The sequence below is a fragment of the Capra hircus genome, unplaced genomic scaffold, assembly GCF_001704415.2.
Source record: "Capra hircus breed San Clemente unplaced genomic scaffold, ASM170441v1, whole genome shotgun sequence".
In the NCBI taxonomy this organism is placed as follows: domain Eukaryota; kingdom Metazoa; phylum Chordata; class Mammalia; order Artiodactyla; family Bovidae; genus Capra; species Capra hircus.
Window position 1 is genome coordinate 96,599 of NW_017189629.1, and position 18,839 is coordinate 115,437.

The 18,839-nt window shown below is 35.9% G+C and overlaps 1 protein-coding gene across 5 annotated transcripts in view; it reads left to right on the forward strand.

The window, feature by feature from the left end:
• USP9X (ubiquitin specific peptidase 9, X-linked) overlaps positions 1–18,839 on the forward strand; it is a 117,456-nt gene that overhangs the window by 87,613 nt on the left and 11,004 nt on the right. For all 5 annotated transcript variants that reach the window (XM_018044571.1, XM_018044570.1, XM_013976575.2 and 2 more), the window contains exons 27-38: positions 976–1,084; positions 1,316–1,462; positions 2,042–2,188; positions 3,095–3,317; positions 5,651–5,871; positions 8,081–8,271; positions 11,107–11,280; positions 13,649–13,790; positions 14,976–15,729; positions 16,103–16,226; positions 16,727–16,952; positions 17,425–17,554. In XM_018044571.1, the coding sequence (XP_017900060.1) occupies positions 976–1,084; positions 1,316–1,462; positions 2,042–2,188; positions 3,095–3,317; positions 5,651–5,871; positions 8,081–8,271; positions 11,107–11,280; positions 13,649–13,790; positions 14,976–15,729; positions 16,103–16,226; positions 16,727–16,952; positions 17,425–17,554 (2,588 nt within the window). The remainder of the gene's footprint in view (positions 1–975; positions 1,085–1,315; positions 1,463–2,041; positions 2,189–3,094; positions 3,318–5,650; positions 5,872–8,080; positions 8,272–11,106; positions 11,281–13,648; positions 13,791–14,975; positions 15,730–16,102; positions 16,227–16,726; positions 16,953–17,424; positions 17,555–18,839) is intronic.

The window sequence follows — 18,839 nt, forward strand, 5'->3', positions numbered from 1 at the left end:
AGAATGTATACTTTCAGCTTCTTATATTGCATTTAAAAATTGGTTCTAAGCTGTCTATCAGCTAGCACATTGACAGAAACATACTTATTCACAAAATGTAGTTGGTAATGTCTGAAATGCACAAATGTTTTGTCAGGAGATACTTTTTGAGCATCTTCCATATGTCAGAAGTTGCTTTAGGTACCAGGAACTCATGTAACAATGAAGCAAAGCCCTGCCCTTGAAATAGCTTACTATCTAATGGAGACAGACCTCCATCTTGTAAACCAACAGTACTTATACATCTGGTAACTAGTTCTTAGCACTTGATACATGCCAGACATGATTCTTCATTCTGGAGGCACAGAAGTAAACTAAATAGATGATGTCTTTGCCCCCTTGAAGCATTTATTCTAGTGATAGCTATATAGGATACATATTTTTTAAGAGATCCATGATGCTTAGGTAAAACTCCCAGTACTGGGACCAGAGAAGTTTTTCCCGTGCGTAATCATAGAACATTGTGTATTACAGTTGTCCTCAGTCTTCAGCACATGTTAGAATCACCCGAAGGGTTTATTAAAACATGGGTTGCTGGGACCTGAGAAACCACAGAGCAAGTTCTCAGATGCTGCTGATCTGAGTAATATGCTTTGAGATAAAAATTCTGTGGAATGCCCAGAAGATGCATAAGGCTTACCATACAACTCTTGTATCTAGAGGAACATTTACAGCCTGTTCCAAGAAAGAGGGTGTGAGAGGGTATCCCTCAAACTCCCTTGGTGACATTTTGACATTTTAGTTCTTGACACAGAGCCTAAGTTCATCTATGAAATGTTGCTGCTTAAAGGGGTGTTACATATTCTTGTATTTTTACTTTGAATTTACCAACCCCTTAACACCGTTCCCCAATCCCAAGAGACAGTGTTGGAAGGTTTTTTTTTTCCTTTTTTTTCATGAAGATGATATATTGAATGTGAAAAATTTTTATTTCAGAACTGTTCGCCAGGTGGCACAGGAGCAGTTCTTTTTAATGTGCACCAGATGTTGCATGGGACACAGGCCTCTACTTTTCTTCATTACTCTGCTCTTCACCGTTTTGGGGGTGAGACATTTTAAAAATATGCTTATCATTGTGATTCATTCTTACACAAGGAACAGTCAAGAATTTATGGTGTTAGCTTATATTAAAGTTAGAGCAGTCTATATTTATTTAATAAATATTAGTAATTGCCCATACTATCTTAGTCATCTACTCTAGTTAACTCTGGGTTTTTTAAAAGTGGATTCTGAGGATGGACTTGTAAATTAATATTATTCAACTTTATTGTTTCAGAGCACAGCCAGAGAGAGAGCTAAACATTCAGGCGACTACTTTACTCTTTTAAGGCACCTTCTTAATTATGCCTACAATAGTAATATTAACATACCCAATGCAGAAGTTCTTCTCAATAATGAAATTGATTGGCTTAAGAGAATCAGGGTAAGTTGCATTTAATACTGTGTTTATTGTATCAATAAATAGAATGTTTTATTATTAGTTTATAGTCTTTGAGCAATTTGATTTAAAGAACCAAAGAATGTACTCTGTGTTGTTGGATATTCCTAACTCATGATTCACTGAATGAAGGCATAACTAGTTTTGTCAAATGCTTTGTTTTACATAAGACTCAAAACACTGATATGCAGCTTCTTCCACTTTAGAATCTTAGGCCCATTTGCAAATTTTCATCTTTTGAAAAGTATTCATGAATTGTTTTCATCAAAAAATCAGTGATAGGTCAGCACTTAATATAACTTTATTAACATCTGATACTTAGTTGTAGAAGAATTTATCTCTAGAGAGATTGGTAGCTAATAGCCTTCGGATTAACATTTCTTCAAATTAACATTTCTTCCTGGTTTGGGAAGCCTACTTATGAAAGTTCTGGAGAGGAAAAAAATTGCTTAGAATAGAAAGGTTTGAGGGAATTGTCTCTGTCCAGCTCTCTCTCGTTCTGACTTCTCTTTCCCTCTTTACCACCATTTCATAATTTAGGCATTTGATATTTTTCTTTGGCAGGATGATGTTAAGAGAACAGGTGAAACGGGCATTGAAGAGACGATCTTGGAAGGTCATCTTGGGGTAACAAAAGAATTACTGGCTTTTCAAACCCCTGAGAAAAAGTATCATATTGGTTGTGAAAAAGGAGGTGCTAATCTCATTAAGGTAAGTTATGTCATCTTGGTCCTAGGCTGAATATCATAACCTTCTGAATGTTTATTAGCAAATCTGTCTGGTTAATTTATGGTATTATTAGTCTTTGGTGTATTATCTTCTCCTATTCTCTTTTCTACTTTGAAAGAATATAGAGGTTACAGTAGTGTTTTAAATATTGCTTCTAAATTTTTTACATAAATAAAATTTCAGTACTGTATAAGTAAGCACTATTTAATTTTTCTATTTAGAAACTCTGAACTTTCCACTTCATCAGACTATGTAAAATGAGACAGACCTCTATTATGTAAGGCTGTGCATATTTCTTTCTTTTTTTTAGTATTTATTTGGCTGCACTGGGTCTTAGCTGTGGCGTGCAGGGTATTTAGTGGCAGTGTGTGGGGTCTAGTTCCCTGACCAAGGATCAAAACCTGGCCCCCAGCATTTGGAGTGTGGAGTCTTAGCCACTGGACCACCAGGAAAGTCCCAAGACTGTGCATATTTCTGTAATGAGCTTTTTCACATACGTGGTAATGCAAGGAAACAAAAAGTACCACTTTAGGACATTTTCTTCTAATTCAAAATGAGTTTTGGTATACATGTGATTAAGAGAGTAAATTTACTTAATGTGAATTGTAAGTGCTACAGTCAGCTTGTTCTTGATACTTAACATAGTTTTTAACCTGACAAATTAGATTTGTTTGTTAATTGTAGGAAAGTGTTTTGAAGTAGGAATCTTTTTATTAGAAAATCCAAGTAAGTTAGCGGAAATGTAATGAGATCTTGTGTTCTGACTAGTAATTTAACAATATTTCCTGCCAAGAGATTTCTTTAAGAAACACATGCACACATAAATAACTATATTTTTTATATAAATACATACCACTGCTAATACATAATCTTTTTTCAACTTTGTAGGAATTAATTGATGATTTCATCTTCCCTGCGTCCAATGTTTACCTGCAGTATATGAGAAATGGAGAACTGCCAGCCGAACAGGCTATTCCAGTCTGTGGTTCACCAGCTACCATTAATGCAGGCTTTGAGTTACTTGTAGCATTAGCTGTTGGCTGTGTGAGGAACCTCAAACAGATAGTAGATTCTTTGACTGAAATGTACTACATTGGGACAGCAATAACTAGTAAGTATTTTAAAATACAAAGTTCTGATGACAGATAATTCTCTAATGTGTTCAAATTCTTTTCCTTTTAGTAAATATCTTCAACTTAATGTTTTCCTTTCTTTTAGCAACTAGTTTAACACCATTACAAGTGCGTCTTAATGTAGAAAGTTTTCAGATGTTTGTAAAATGTCTTCCTGTGAGTGGTACAATTATTTAGCAACAAAATTTGATTTGAGTCAAATCTGGACTAAAATCCAAACTTGAGTAATAAATGGTGGTTTAGTCGCTAAGTCGTGTCTGACTTTTGTGACCCCATGGACTGTAGCCTGCCAGGCTCCTGTATCCATGGGCTTTTCCAGGCAAGAATACTGAAGTGGGTTGCCATTTCCTTTTCCAGGAGGGAATAAATAGTCAATAGATTTCAGAGCTGAACAATGTAAAAATTCAAATTACATGCATTGAAAAACCTTTCAGGCCCTCACTTAGAAGCTCTTCAATGTTATTTTCAAATGAATTCTGAGAAATCTGGTTTTAAAGACTAGGATGTGAGAAGATAACATTCTAGTGCCCTTGATCCTCAGTTAATGCTCACATGAAGCCTATGGAACAGACTGTAGACTCCAGATCTCACTGATAGAGAACTGAAACTCAGGGGGGATGAGGGCGATATAAAAATGACTGACATAACAGACATAAGAAAGCAAACCACAATGGAGGCTGTTCTGTTTTAGAAGAAAACCAAAGCTTAAGAATATAATTGATTATAGGCAGTCTTCAAGAACATCTCAGATTATTTTGTGATATGTTGTATTTTAGAATATCAGGATGTTTTTAATAATATTTTAGGAGATTCTGATTAAACTGCTTAAAAGATCAGATAGTTATCCTATCAAAATCTATATACAGTAGGATGGGGGTTTTTTGTTTTCATTTTTTTTTAACAATTCCACACTTTAGTTTTCAATAAGTTTAAACCCTCAAGAGATACAGCAGAATTCCACAGGAACCAAGCCACTGTTTCCATAGACACAAGTTATCTTTTCCCCAGATTCTTACAGTTTTGTTCAGTTTAGCGCCAGGAGTCACTGTTCTTTGCTTTGTACACATGAGCACATCTCTTGCCCAAATTTCGGTTTCATCTTGGGCATAAACACTTCCAGTTCTCGGAAGAGGAACCAAGTGCTCCCTCTGGTTTCACAGGACCCTGCTTATAGCCACCAAAAGTGGAGCCTTGGACCATAGCCTTACAGACCTATTTGTTTTAGAAGTCCTGTTCACAGCACTCCTCCACAGGTTCCAACATGGCAGAAAGAGAAAGCCCACTTGTTTTTATGTAGTACATTTGCACGGTAAAAATTTCAAGTACCAAAGAACGGTATATTCTGCAAACTGTTCCCTGCCCATTCCAGGCCCGGAGTCCCCTTTAACAGTTGTAACCATCGTCTTCAGCCCCTGTCTGTCCTCCCAGCATCTCTGTGTGCAGAATCCGCACACAAAATCTTGCTGTTTGTTTAGTTTTTAACCACACATTGTGATATAGTGCACAGTGTTCTTTGTTTTCCCCTTAACATATCTGACTATTTCCTATCAACACATAGATATTTACCTGAATCCACTTATTAGCTATATATCTTTCAGTTCAGTGTACTATAATTTCTTTAACTGGTCTTATAGGCACTGATGATATTTGCATTGTTTTCAGGTTTATACTAGGTAGAAGGAGATGTTCATTGATTTACAGTTCTCACAGAACTCAAATCCACTGTCTCCTTTGCTCCTCAAAATAACATTGTAGTTATAGGCAAGGCAAGTGTTACTCTTATTACGATACTACTTAGGAAGGAAACAGAGGCTTAGCTGAAGATAAAAGAGTTGGTAGGTATCAGAACCTGGCTATCAACCCAGGTAATATCTTAGGATTATTTAAAACTGAGTAAGCTATAATATATTTATGTATTTTATATAACACTTCATGCCAGAATGAGTTTGAAGGCACTTTAAAAAAACATACAAAAGTAGAAAAAGTTAAAGTTCATAATGACTAAACTATAATAAAGTTAAAAGTAAATGTAGAAAATAGCCTTGTGCCATCTTATGGGACTACTGAGACTGCCATAAAAGCAACCTCAGATAAAACTCGGGTTCACAGACCCTGGGGCAAGAATGTATACAGAGATACACGTGGCCATACATCTTAGGTTTGTTGAGACTGAAATGTATGCTTAGAGCACCGCTTCAGGTCACCGTAACAATGGTGGAATTGTTGGTGGTATTAATTTATCAACTGGATAAAGTATAAAGTGGGCAAAATATTTGAATTCACACTACAAGAATCTCTTGTCTTCTCTCAGCTTGTGAAGCACTTACTGAGTGGGAATATCTACCGCCTGTTGGACCCCGCCCACCAAAAGGATTTGTGGGGCTGAAAAACGCTGGTGCTACTTGTTACATGAACTCTGTGATTCAGCAGCTCTACATGATTCCGTCCATTAGGAATGGTATTCTTGCAATTGAAGGCACAGGTAGTGATGTAGACGATGATTTATCTGGGGATGAGAAGCAGGACAATGAGGTAAATTTTATTTAGCATTTTGTCTTCCGTGTTCAAAGTTCTGATTCCAAATAACTGTTGTTCTCTCTTAGAGAGCTACTTTCGTTGGACCTGTTGGCATATATTTGAAAGTAAAGCTAGAACCTCCCAGTGTAAACTGCTACCTCGACATAGTGCTCACTGCCCATGAGACTTTCAGCTATAGCTGATTTTTATGATAGTTAATATTTTTAAAGCAACAGTTAATGTACTCACTTTTGGAGGTTTGGTTTAGTTTAGAGTTTGTATGATGATAAAAACCTTCATCTTTAATAATAGTTTAATTACAGTTTTACTTTCCTGTTTGATATTTTAATTATGTATCTCCACTTATACTGTTATATACTATACCAGTTTCATTACCTATGCTTACTTTTTGATTACTTTTGCCTTTCTCCCAGATCATAACTTGTTTTACTTAGGAAACAAGCTTCTCTCTACCTGTGACAAAATTTAGGCTCCTGCCAAGTATCCAATGCAGAAATAGAGCTATGAATAAATTAGATAGTGGTGGATCAGAGTTGACCTAACTATGGCATAGTTCTTTAAAGAAGAGACTGTGGTCATGTTTGTGTTCACCCTGTATCTCCTTGTTTTTATTTGACCTTTTCCCATTCATGGTGTTGGTGAGAGCCGAGGAGAGAAGCCAGAGCGTGCTGTTTGTAGCAAATATCTTAAATGGTTCTTTACTCATTCCATCTCTTCAGTCACCAAACTCTTTGCTCTGAGTAGCTGAATCATTTACAGGGAGGGCTTCTGAAACATACACTTGCCTCAACTCTTCCCCAGGTTTGCTTTTTTCACCTGTGTGCTTTTTTTCCTTCACTAAACTTAAGTTTCTCTTGAGCAGGGACTGGCCATTGTCTATTTCTACATCTAGGTCTCACACCAGTTCCACAGCCAGCATTGTCTTTCCATCTCTATGAATTTGACCATTCTAGGTACCTCATCAAAGTAGATTCGTACCATGTTTATTTTTCTGTGACTGGCTTGTTTGACTTAATGTAATACCCATTTCATAGCATGTTTCAGAATTTCCTTTCTTTCAAAGGCTGAATAATATTCCTTTGAATGTATGTACCGCATTTTGTTTATCCATTTATTCATCAATGGGCACTTGTGTTGCTTCTGCTTTTTTCTTTTCTTTTTTTTTTTTTTTTTTTTTTTTTTGCCACTCGGCTTGTAGGATCTTAGTCCCCCAACCAGGGATGGAACCTGTGCCCCCTGCATTGGGAGCTTGGTATCTTAACTACTGGATCACCAGGGAAGTCCCTGCTTCCACCTTTTGGCAAATAATGCTGCTCTGAACATGGGTATACAGATATCTCTTTTAAGATCTTTCTTGCAGTTCTTTGGTTGTTGAACCCAGGCATGGAATTGCTGGATCATTTGATAGTTTTATTTTTCTTTAGGAACTGTTTTCTACAGTGGCTACACCATTTTACATTTTCCACCAACAGTGTCCTAGGATTCCAGTTTCTTTACATAGAGCTCTTTGATTTTTCTGAGGTCCAATATGTCTCTGTTCTTTCATGGCATGTACTTTTGGTATCATATCCAGTAAATCATTGTCAAATCTTATGTCTTGAAGTTTTTGCTCTATGTTTTAAGAGTTTCGTAGTTTTAGCTCTTACATTCAAATCTTTGATCCATATTGAATAACCCTTTGTGTATAGTATTAGGGGAGAGTCCAGCTTCATTCCTTGGCATATGGATATCTAGTTTTTCCAGCACCATTTGTTGAAGAGTACTACTCTCTTAACATGTACATTGTATTGAATGTTTACAAGTCTAAGCAGTTTACATACATTATATCTTCCTCACAATAGCTACATGAAGAGTATGTTCACCCATTTACACATGAGGCACTTAATTGCTCAGTCACTTAGCCTGATAAGTAGCAAAGCCTGCGTTTGTGTCCAGTACAGCCTAAGTTAGTTACTTCACTGTCCTTTGCTCTATCACCTACCTCTGCAATACATAGTTATTCCCTATGACAACTCTTACGTGAAATGGGTGGGGATAGACATGGATACTATAAATTAAAATATATGAATTGAACATTAAGTGCTTTGGAAATAAATAGAAATACAAATGATTTGTTCACTAATCATTCAGCATTTGTCTCAACATAATTTTTACTATACTTTGAAGGTCAGTTAGCTCACTAGTGATGTGTTTTGCTTTCCAGAGCAATGTTGATCCCAGAGATGATGTATTTGGATACCCTCAACAATTTGAAGACAAACCAGCATTAAGTAAAACAGAAGACAGAAAAGAGTACAATATTGGTGTTTTAAGACACCTTCAGGTCATCTTTGGTCATTTAGCTGCTTCTCGACTACAGTACTATGTGCCCAGAGGATTTTGGAAACAGTTCAGGTAAATTATGGATGGCTGGTAATTGAGATATTGCTTAAACCTGTATGACCGTCTCATGACACTAACATTAAACTTCTAAAACCTATACTGGAAAGCACTTTTATGTTTAATAGTTATTTAGTAGTAATAGTCTAACTTTATTTTATAGTTAGGTTTGTTTTCTCATTATCCCCGAAGGAAGTAGAAAATGTCTTAGTAAGAGGCAGCATTCTTTAGTCTCTTAAGATGTTAACGATTTTTTATTTTGAAAGCTTATAATATTTACATACGTAGGGAGAAGAGTATGAACCCTTATGTATTTACCACTCAACTTCAATAATTGTCAACTCATTGCCGTTTAATCCACATTCCCATCTACTTCTTTTTAGAAGCAGATGCATAATTTCACCCAGAAATATTTCAGTGTGTATCTCTAATGTCTTTTTTAACATGACCATGATACTATTATCATGTCTTTAAAAATTCCTTAATATCCTTGTCAATGTTTGATTTTACCCAGTGACCTAATTGGTTTTTTTACTATTAACTTTTTTGAAATCATGACCCAAATGAAGTCCAGATGCTGCAGGTGTTGATATGTGTCTGTAGTCTCTTCTTTTTTCACCCTTGTAGTTATTTGTTGGGGATAAAAAAACAAACAAGTAGTTAACTCTGTACATTGTCCCATTTGGATTTTATTGAGATCCCTGTGGTGCTTTGTTTTCCTCAGTTCCCTACATGTCATATAAACAGGTAGAGAGAGCTAGAGGCTCGATCAGGTTCCGCTGTTATTTTTTTCTTGTTTTGGAGTGGATACACAAGGCCTACCTCATAGGTGATAACAGTAAGCTCAGTGAGGAGAAGTATATAATGTCTGTCTGCCTCTTAGGATAACACCCATTGATTATCATTGCCTAAATGCAACATTTCATCAGTACTACAAAATGGTCACATCCTAGTTTTATCATTCTTTCATTTAATAGCCAGAGTAGATCTGTAAAGGAAACGTCCCCATAGCAACTTTTTGGCTAGTCTAATATACAATTTTATAGGAAAGGTGTGATAAATACCAGGGTGGGGGGTGGAATTTGTTGTTTTCAGTTATGTCTTGATCTTATTTCTCTGGCTTCATTTATTTCACCTTTTTTTTTTAATTACCTCTTGTGTCATGCACTGTACTAAAATACTGTAGTATTATACCACTATGTATGAAAACACCATAATCCTTTGTAACAGTGTTTTTGTTTTTAAATAGTACTCTTTTTTTTGTGTTGTTGTTTTTTTTTTTTTTTTTTTCTGTACCAGACAGCTTGTAGGATCTTAGTTCCCCAACCAGGTATTGAACCCAGACCCTTGACAGTGAAAGCATGGGGTCCTAACCACTGGACCAGCAGGGAATTCCCTTAAATACTACTCCTTAGAATCCCTTCAAGGTCTCTCCCAGACAGCTGAGAGCAGAGGAGCCAAGGGTCACCTGACACGGCCCCTCTGGTCCACCTTCTCTGCTTCAGCCATAGCAGCTGCCCTTTTCCTTCCCGGGATACTACTGAGATTTCTTCTGAAACCACTACTTTATAATACAGTGACCTCCATATGACTTACCATATAAATTCCACCAATTGCTCTAACTAGGCCCCCTATTTAATCCACACTTACTGGCTTGCACACACCCCCTCTTTCCCAGCTCTGCTTTCACTCTTTCAGTCCCATCACCTGGCAGAACTCTCACCTTCCTCTGACTATTCAAGTTTTCTTTCTTTCTCTTGTCCCATCTCTACCATAAGGCTTTTAGTATTTCCGTTCTTTCTCTTCAGATTATTACTCTTAAACTTCTTGAACTTTTGTCTTAAAATTTGTAATTAGGTTATAATGATCACTCTTCTTGTAATATATTTGCTTTTTTTGGCTTCTCAGTTAATTGTTCCCTATGTTAGTGGAGCTCTCAGTTTGTCCAGACTAGCACTTTTGGATTATCTACACTTTAGACCTGTGATGTACTCTTAAGTACATGTGGGTGAGTTAACCACATTTCACACCCTTAATTTTTTATGTTGAAAAATTTCACACCAGGAGAAAAGGTAAAGTAGTATAGGAATCACCTTTATGATGTATATTCTTCAGCCAGATTTGCCATTTAACATTTTGCCATATTTGCTTATGGGTATACTTGAGTTTCGGTTTTCGTTTGTTTTTTCTAAACTAGAGGACAGTTGGAGATATTACTCTTGATCCCCCTCATATGCCTCAAAATGTATCCTCTAAGAATAAGGACATTTTCCTACATAATATTTAATACAATTATCACATGCATGAAATTAGTATTCAGTAATGTCATCAGTATATATTCCAACTTCCCCAAAATAGTCTTTGTAATTTTTTTTTTTTTCCCCCAATTTCAGACTGGTATCCTAGAAGGAATCACAAGAATTTGGTTATTAGCTCTTCAGTCATCTCTAATCTCCCTAATTTGTCATGACTTTTATGGTGCTTTACTGATTTATGTGATTATTTACCCATGATTAGATTCATGTTAAACTTTGTTGGCAAGAAGAAATACCTCTGAATGCAGTGCAATGAGAAGCATATAGTAACATCACCATGGAGTTTTCCTTTGTAGTTTTGTGGTATTTCTTTCCTAGTAAAGTACCACTTTTCCTGTGAATCTTACTTTCTCCTCCACAACAATCAATATATAAAGAGCATCCGTTTTTTTTCCTACTTCCTCATGTAATTGAGGAATAAAATCTCAGTTTATATGTGTTATTTTGGTTGTATTGCTTTTTTCCTGAAAAATATATTGTATTTATTGTTCTGGGAGTGTCTCACGTTACACATTTTACTCCATTCATTTCTTAGGCTTTGGGGTGAGCCTGTTAATCTTCGTGAACAACATGATGCTTTAGAATTTTTTAATTCATTGGTGGATAGTTTAGATGAAGCTTTGAAAGCCTTAGGACATCCAGCTATGCTAAGTAAAGTCTTAGGAGGTTCCTTTGCGGATCAGAAGATTTGCCAAGGCTGCCCACATAGGTGAGTACTAATTGCATACTTAATATGTATATTGTAGTGTTTATTATTAATTATGTAAAAAAGTGAAGTATGCTACCATTTACTAAATACCAGAGATGGGATGGATTATATATTGTGCATACCTTACTATTGGGGGAGGTTGTTTGTTTTCTCATTTTATTACAATGAAGTTTAACAACAGAAAAGTTACATGACCTTTGTGGATCTGTTTGTTTGTTTTTGTCAAATAATACTTGGTTCCTTTAACTCCACCTAAGCTCTTACTATTTATACTCTTATATGTCCTTATGGATGATCATGCCTAAGAAAATACATGGCATTTTGCATATAAAAGTATTACTAATGAATTTTTCCTTTATCTTAAAATAGTTAATAATATTGTAAATAAGTTTAGAAGATGACAAGTGTGGGGCACTATTTCCTATACAAATGAAATGCTGACTTTTTAAAAATAGCATTGATTACTGTCATTGTCTTTAAGGTATGTTTCCCACACAAAGCATTTATAGCAAAAAAATAACTAGAAACAAATTTGTTTGGGTTTTTTTTTTCTTAAAAGGGAAATTGATTAAGAACTCTTATTGAAAATAGTTAAAATAACTATTAAAGTTTACTACTGATAGATACACATTTATGACTACTTTATGGACGTTTTACTTTGGAACTTCTCTTGTATGTCATCAATTAATTAATGTTAGTTATTGAAGTCCCTTCTCACCAAAATATCACAGTAAGGTAGTATTTTCTACAAGAACACGACTTAGCAAGTGAACAGCAGCAACAAAAGAGCATTATGTATAGTCATAGGTTGTGTGTGTGTGTGTGTGTGTGTGTGTGTGTGTGTGTGTGTGTGTGGTTAGTGGGGGGGTGCTTCATTTTTGAACCATTTTAGAATCATTTCATTTTGGAAATGTTTGAGGGAGTGGTAATATTAATGTTAAGCTATTCATTCTGAATGAGGCCATAAAATTGTTTACACAGACTGGACAACTTTTGCTTCATTTGAAAGACCTCGTGCATTATTAGGTGGACCATAAAATTGTCGTTTTAACCTCTTGTTTTTATACTGATTAAAAAAATTTTTTTCTGGCTATCTCTTTTGGTCATTTTTTCTTGGTTTCTTGTAGCCAGTTTTCAAAATTATTGGGAAATGACGGGTTTTCTTTGCTAAGTGAAAATGTCCAGAGAACATATAATCTTAAGTAAAATTCCTGAAGTTCAAATACCTACTCCACAACTAAACTAGTCCTGTTCCATGCTAGAAGGTTACATAAAGGAGAGTCCTGTGACAGTCTATTTTAGGGTATTTATCTAGAATAACAGTTAACAACTATGGACCGTAGGTCAAGTCCAGCCCTACATCTGTTTTTGTAAAGTTTTATTGGCACATACCCACTGCTTTACCAACTGTCTGACTGCTCTCACTGTAACAACAGAGTTGCTGCTATAGAGACCTCATGGTCCAGAAAAACTGGTAATACTTACTCTCTGGCTTTTTACATACAGAAAAACTTGGCTGACTTCTCATTTTTCACATGACCAGTTTTTTACCTGAAATCATAAAATTGGACTTCTTTTTTCCTCCCTAGTTATCATAACAATTTGCCTAATACTTCATATTCCATTCATGTCACTTATAAATGCCTTTTTCACTAAGTTGAAAAGCCCTTAATATGAGGGACCATCTTAAACTGTCCCACAGTGCTTTATACATGGTAGGCACGGCATATATTTGTTCAGTGAATTAATTTAATGGTTGAGAGTGAAATTCTCACATCCCATGTTCTAAATTTATGAGTATGTCTCTTCACAAATCTGAAAATTCCTTTGGTAGAATATTGCCCAAAGGTGGGATTCTGGCTCCTATTCAGATTGCTTAGCCCGTGTTCATTTGTATGTTCAACTTGTGCTTTAGTAATGTTTCCATTATAGAAGAGGAGAAACATTTAGAAATTTAGCTCATTACAATCTAAACAGATGATGACAGAAGGAGCATGGTAGGCTATGTAGAGATGGAACTGTGAAGCCAGACAGATCTAGCTTCAAAACACCATTTCTCCTGGTAATCTTCACATTCTGAACCCCACTTCCCTCATCTCTGATGTGGAGATGGTGATAGAAAATATTTGCTGTGAAGACAAAGAACCTGTTATGTATAGTGTGTAAACAATCTAATGTAGTGCCTAGCAGAGGATAAATGGCCCGTAAATGGTAACTGTCATTTATGAGTACATTTTTTAACTTAATGGGTTTTGTGTTCTATTATAAATATTGCAAAAGTAGTTTACATTGAACCCATAACTAAGTAAGATGTTTAGAAAATTAAGGAATAAATTCTCTTTGATCATTTCTTAAATAATATCTTTAGATACGAGTGTGAAGAATCTTTTACGACTTTGAATGTAGACATTAGAAATCACCAAAATCTTCTTGATTCTTTGGAACAATATGTCAAAGGAGATTTATTAGAAGGTGCAAATGCTTATCATTGTGAAAAATGCAATAAAAAGGTATGGATTGCCCAGTTTTGTTTAAAATAATGATGGTTACATATAATGGGTTTGGAAGAATAATTGTTTTCGTTTGTTCTCAAAATTTGCCCTCTTTATTCCCTGCCCTGCTTTGTTAACAGTGGTAGCAGAGAGGTAGTTAAGATAACGGACTTAAAAGGTTTGTCAGGTAAAGAGAAGCTAGTGCCAGAAAGGGCTAGGGAAAACAGGTAAAGATAAGAGTGAATCACTTTAGAGGTCGCAATAGCTTAATACCACAATCTTTTGTCTGCCTTACGCAGGCACCTTTCATCCATATCTGACCAGGCTGCTTGAGCTCCGCAAAGCTACAGAACTCATAGAGGAAAACATTGCTCCTCTCACATGCAGAGTTACTAGCCAAGACCGAGAAGTTCGCTGAAACCAAACTATTGATTGCTTTATTTAGCCACATAAGATTTCTTCTACCACCTGTTTTTTTTAAACCACTTGGATCAAATTTTTTTTTGACTCACCTGGTGTTGGTTTTTGTCTATGGGCATTTAATAGTATCTTTCTGGGCTCCCAAGTCCTCTTACCTCTAAGTCACCTGTATTATTTTGACTTTACATACCACTTGGAGAGGTTTTAAAATCTAAAGGTTGAGATGACCTGTAAAGTCATACCCCTGCCACTCACAGCTCTAAGACTTGAGGCAGGTTACTTAAATCTCTCAACTGCTCCTCATCCTCATGCTTCAGGTTCAGTAGTACCTGCTTGAGAGGGTTGTGAGGATTATACTTGTTACTACTGGGGCAGCACTTAGCATATAATTTGGCACCTAACTGCCCAATAAATACTAGCTGCTATTAGTATATTTCTGTGGTTGGCTCACAGCAAACTACACCTTCATTAAAATAATAATAAATATCAAACAGGTAATAATGGTTAGATAATACTGCCAACATAGAAATCAGGCAGTGAGTAAATCACTAATTTTTGCAGTTTGTAGAAAGTGGCATCAGAGTACTTCTGTATTACTTGTTTTAGTTAACATTAAAACTATAAACTGACAGAATTGCTCTGATTATGTTTACTGTCACTTTATGTTTACACTTAAATTTTCAGATTAATGTTGAGAATTTAATAATAGAGTTTTAAAGTTTGGTGTGTTTTTTTGCAGTGGATTATAAGAGAACATCTAGTAATTTGTTCTGTTCATTTTAGGTTGATACTGTAAAGCGTTTGCTTATTAAAAAATTGCCTCCTGTTCTTGCTATCCAACTAAAACGATTCGACTATGATTGGGAAAGAGAATGTGCAATCAAGTTTAATGATTATTTTGAATTTCCTCGTGAACTGGACATGGAACCTTACACAGTCGCAGGTGTTGCAAAGCTGGAAGGAGATAATGTAAACCCAGAGAGTCAGCTGATACAACAGAATGAGCAGTCTGACAATGAGGCAGCAGGAAGCACAAAATACAGGCTTGTGGGGGTGCTTGTACACAGCGGTCAAGCAAGCGGAGGACATTACTATTCTTATATCATTCAAAGGAATGGAGGGGATGGTGAGAGAAACCGTTGGTATAAATTTGATGATGGAGATGTAACTGAATGTAAAATGGATGACGATGAAGAAATGAAAAACCAATGTTTCGGTGGAGAGTACATGGGAGAAGTATTCGATCACATGATGAAGCGCATGTCATACAGGCGCCAGAAAAGGTGGTGGAATGCTTATATACTTTTTTATGAACGATTGGACACAATCGACCAGGGCGATGAATTGATAAGATACATATCAGAGCTTGCTATCACCGCAAGACCCCATCAGATTATTATGCCATCAGCCATTGAGAGAAGTGTACGGAAACAGAACGTGCAATTCATGCATAACCGAATGCAATACAGTATGGAATATTTTCAGTTTATGAAAAAACTGCTTACATGCAATGGTGTTTACTTAAATCCTCCTCCAGGTAAGCATCAAGAATTTAGCTTCTTAGTAACAAAGCATAGCTCTTCTTGCAGGATTTCTTAGCAGGCATCAACATGCTTGTTTTCTTTCTTTCTGATTGTTTTCAAGTCCTGTTTCAGATGACTGTTACCTTTGAGCATTATATATTATCTGGGTATTTAGAGACAGAGGAACTTTTGTTTGTTAAAACAATTTGTTTTTATTTACTCAAGCATTAGTTGAAGTGTGCTTTAATGAACAGAATTATTTCATAAGTAGCCTCAGAGGGGTTTTAACATAGTTGGGGCTTGGAAAATTGTAGTTAATGCAGATTTGTATGAAAACAGGGCTTGGGCATACAAATTTGACTTTTTTAATCTGCACTTTATTTATAGGGCAAGATCACCTGTTGCCTGAAGCTGAAGAAATCACAATGATTAGTATTCAGCTTGCCGCTAGGTTCCTCTTTACCACAGGATTTCACACCAAGAAAATAGTCCGTGGCTCCGCCAGTGATTGGTACATTGTTTTGGATTTTCATTCCTATTATTACTGGCATTTAGTTTGGTTCTTTAATATACTGCTTTGTTTTTTCCAAGCCCTAATAATCTTGTTTCAGATTTGGAATGCAGAATTTAAAAAATCTTGGTAGCAGTAGTGAAAAAAATCATATTTAAGTAATTCCTGAGATTAAATGTGGCCCTTTATTACTCAGGAGCCGGCTTCTGTTATAGTGTATCATATCTTTGACTTCTGTGTACAGAACATTACAGGATGATACTTAAAGGTTATTTAATCACAAAATTATTACATTTTAGCTTCCCTAGATTACATTCAGCCATAGGTTAAAAAGGTAAAAACTTAAAATGAATTTGTTTCTAATTGTGGAAGTTTAGAGACCATTTATATCATACCTTGATTTAACAATATTTACTTAACTATTCTAATAGTAAGATGTTAAGGCAATGGGGGTTATCGTTTTTGTCATTGAACCTAGGATTTTGTTTGTTTTGTCTTAGGTATGATGCATTATGTATTCTCCTTCGTCACAGCAAGAATGTGCGATTTTGGTTTGCTCATAATGTCCTTTTTAATGTTTCAAATCGCTTCTCTGAATACCTTCTGGAGTGCCCTAGTGCAGAAGTAAGAGGTGCATTTGCAAAACTGATAGTTTTTATTGCACATTTTTCCTTGCAAGATGGGCCATGTCCTTCACCTTTTGCATCTCCAGGACCTTCTAGTCAGGTAATTGCCCAGTTTACTTCAAATGATTAAATGCTTACACATGAATTCTGTTTCCTGGAAGCTGAAGCCACACATATGTGCATCTGTTTGAGATGTTTACCTAACAGATGTGCATGAGCATGTAATAACCATGTGATCTGATGCCTCAGTGTCTATGAGTTCCATTAAAAAGTACTTCCCAGCAGTGACTAGTGACTATTGGCTCTCTAAAACTTAACGGAATTTTCTGTTAATTCGGTTACATTCAGTGGCTTAGTTATATACTTACTGTTATATGTTATACATGAATTTTAATTCATCCCCTTTCCTAAAAAAGCAACCCTTTTTAATAGTTCCTTGAGTGATCAGTCCGTCCAGAAATTTCTGCCTATATTTAACATGTCTATGTGCATCTTCCTTTTTTATGCAAAGAGAATTATATTGTACCTGCATCTTGTTGCTGGAAAACAACCAATGTTTTCATGTTTTACAGGCTTATGACAACTTAAGCCTGAGTGATCACTTACTAAGAGCAGTATTAAATCTGCTGAGAAGAGAAGTTTCAGAGCATGGGCGTCATTTACAACAGTATTTCAACCTGTTTGTAATGTATGCCAATTTAGGTAAGAATTTAAGTTTTCATAATTCTGCTTTAATGTATTAAGTAATGAAATCATTTAAGTCAAGTGATGAAATATAACCTGGTCTATAATAGAAAGTGTTTCATAAAACCTACTATGAATTTTATCTGAAACTTTTTGCTACACTTTATACCTTGTACTTTATTTATGCATGTCTTATCTCTGCTCAGACACAGGTCAGAATCTGTATCTTAATCATATTTTTATCTCCTAAAGCAGTGGTGCTAGACCTGGTTTTTTGAAAATACTGATTCCTAGGCCCCATCCCAAACCAATGGAATAAGAATTCTCAGAACCAACACAAGGAATCCACATTTTCAAAAGGTCCCAGATGATTGTGTAATATTCACCATGTTTGGGTGAAGGATTTAGTCTATACTTTTGTTGAAGTAAATGAAAAAAGTTTTGTTGAAGTAAATGAAATTAAAGGTTGGAGATAATATAAATATTCACTTAAATTGCCTGTTATTTATGTTAAATTCTAAACCCAAACATTACTGTCATTCCAAGTTTTGTGTGTGTCACTTACTAATCACCAGTGATCCCTGACTCTTCTAACACAGCAACATTCTGCTTTGTATTTGTCTTCTTTTCCCTTACCTCCCCATACTAAAGACTTGTTTATATTGATGAAAAGAGCTGTTTGAATCTAGGGATTAAAATAAGGGATTGTGGGCTTGTATTTATTATACTTCTTGGAACATGGCAGTAAATAAGACTGTTACTTTCTAATGGGGTATAGAAGCAAATTAAAGGGTACTTGCCATAAAATATGTGACAATAATGGGGAAAATACAGCGTGCTGTGGAAGTACATCAGTAGGGGTACCTGACCAGATTTGGGGAGTGTGTGGGACTTAATGCAGATTGTAGGAATTGGTTGAATTTTTCCATCCAGAGTGAACAGCAGGTGCAGAGACTTGGAAGTATATTCAGCATGGCTCATTGGAGGAAATGAAAGGTTATTCAGTCTAACTAGAATTGATGTAATATGGGGATGGCAGGAGCGGTGAGCAGAATTCTCTAGTCGTGCTATTCTGTCAAGCCTTGAGAGATTCTGGACTTTATCCTGAGGGCATTGATGATCCATTATAGAATTTTGAATAGATATGGCTTCTAGAAAGATGACCCTGGCTGCAGTGTGAAATGGATTATCGGGAGAGTAAGACTAGAGGATTTTTTCATCCTAGACCACCTGTCAACAGAAGTGTGGCTCATACTGAGAAGTTGACAGTGAAGGGGAAACAAGTAGACAAATTCTAGTGCTT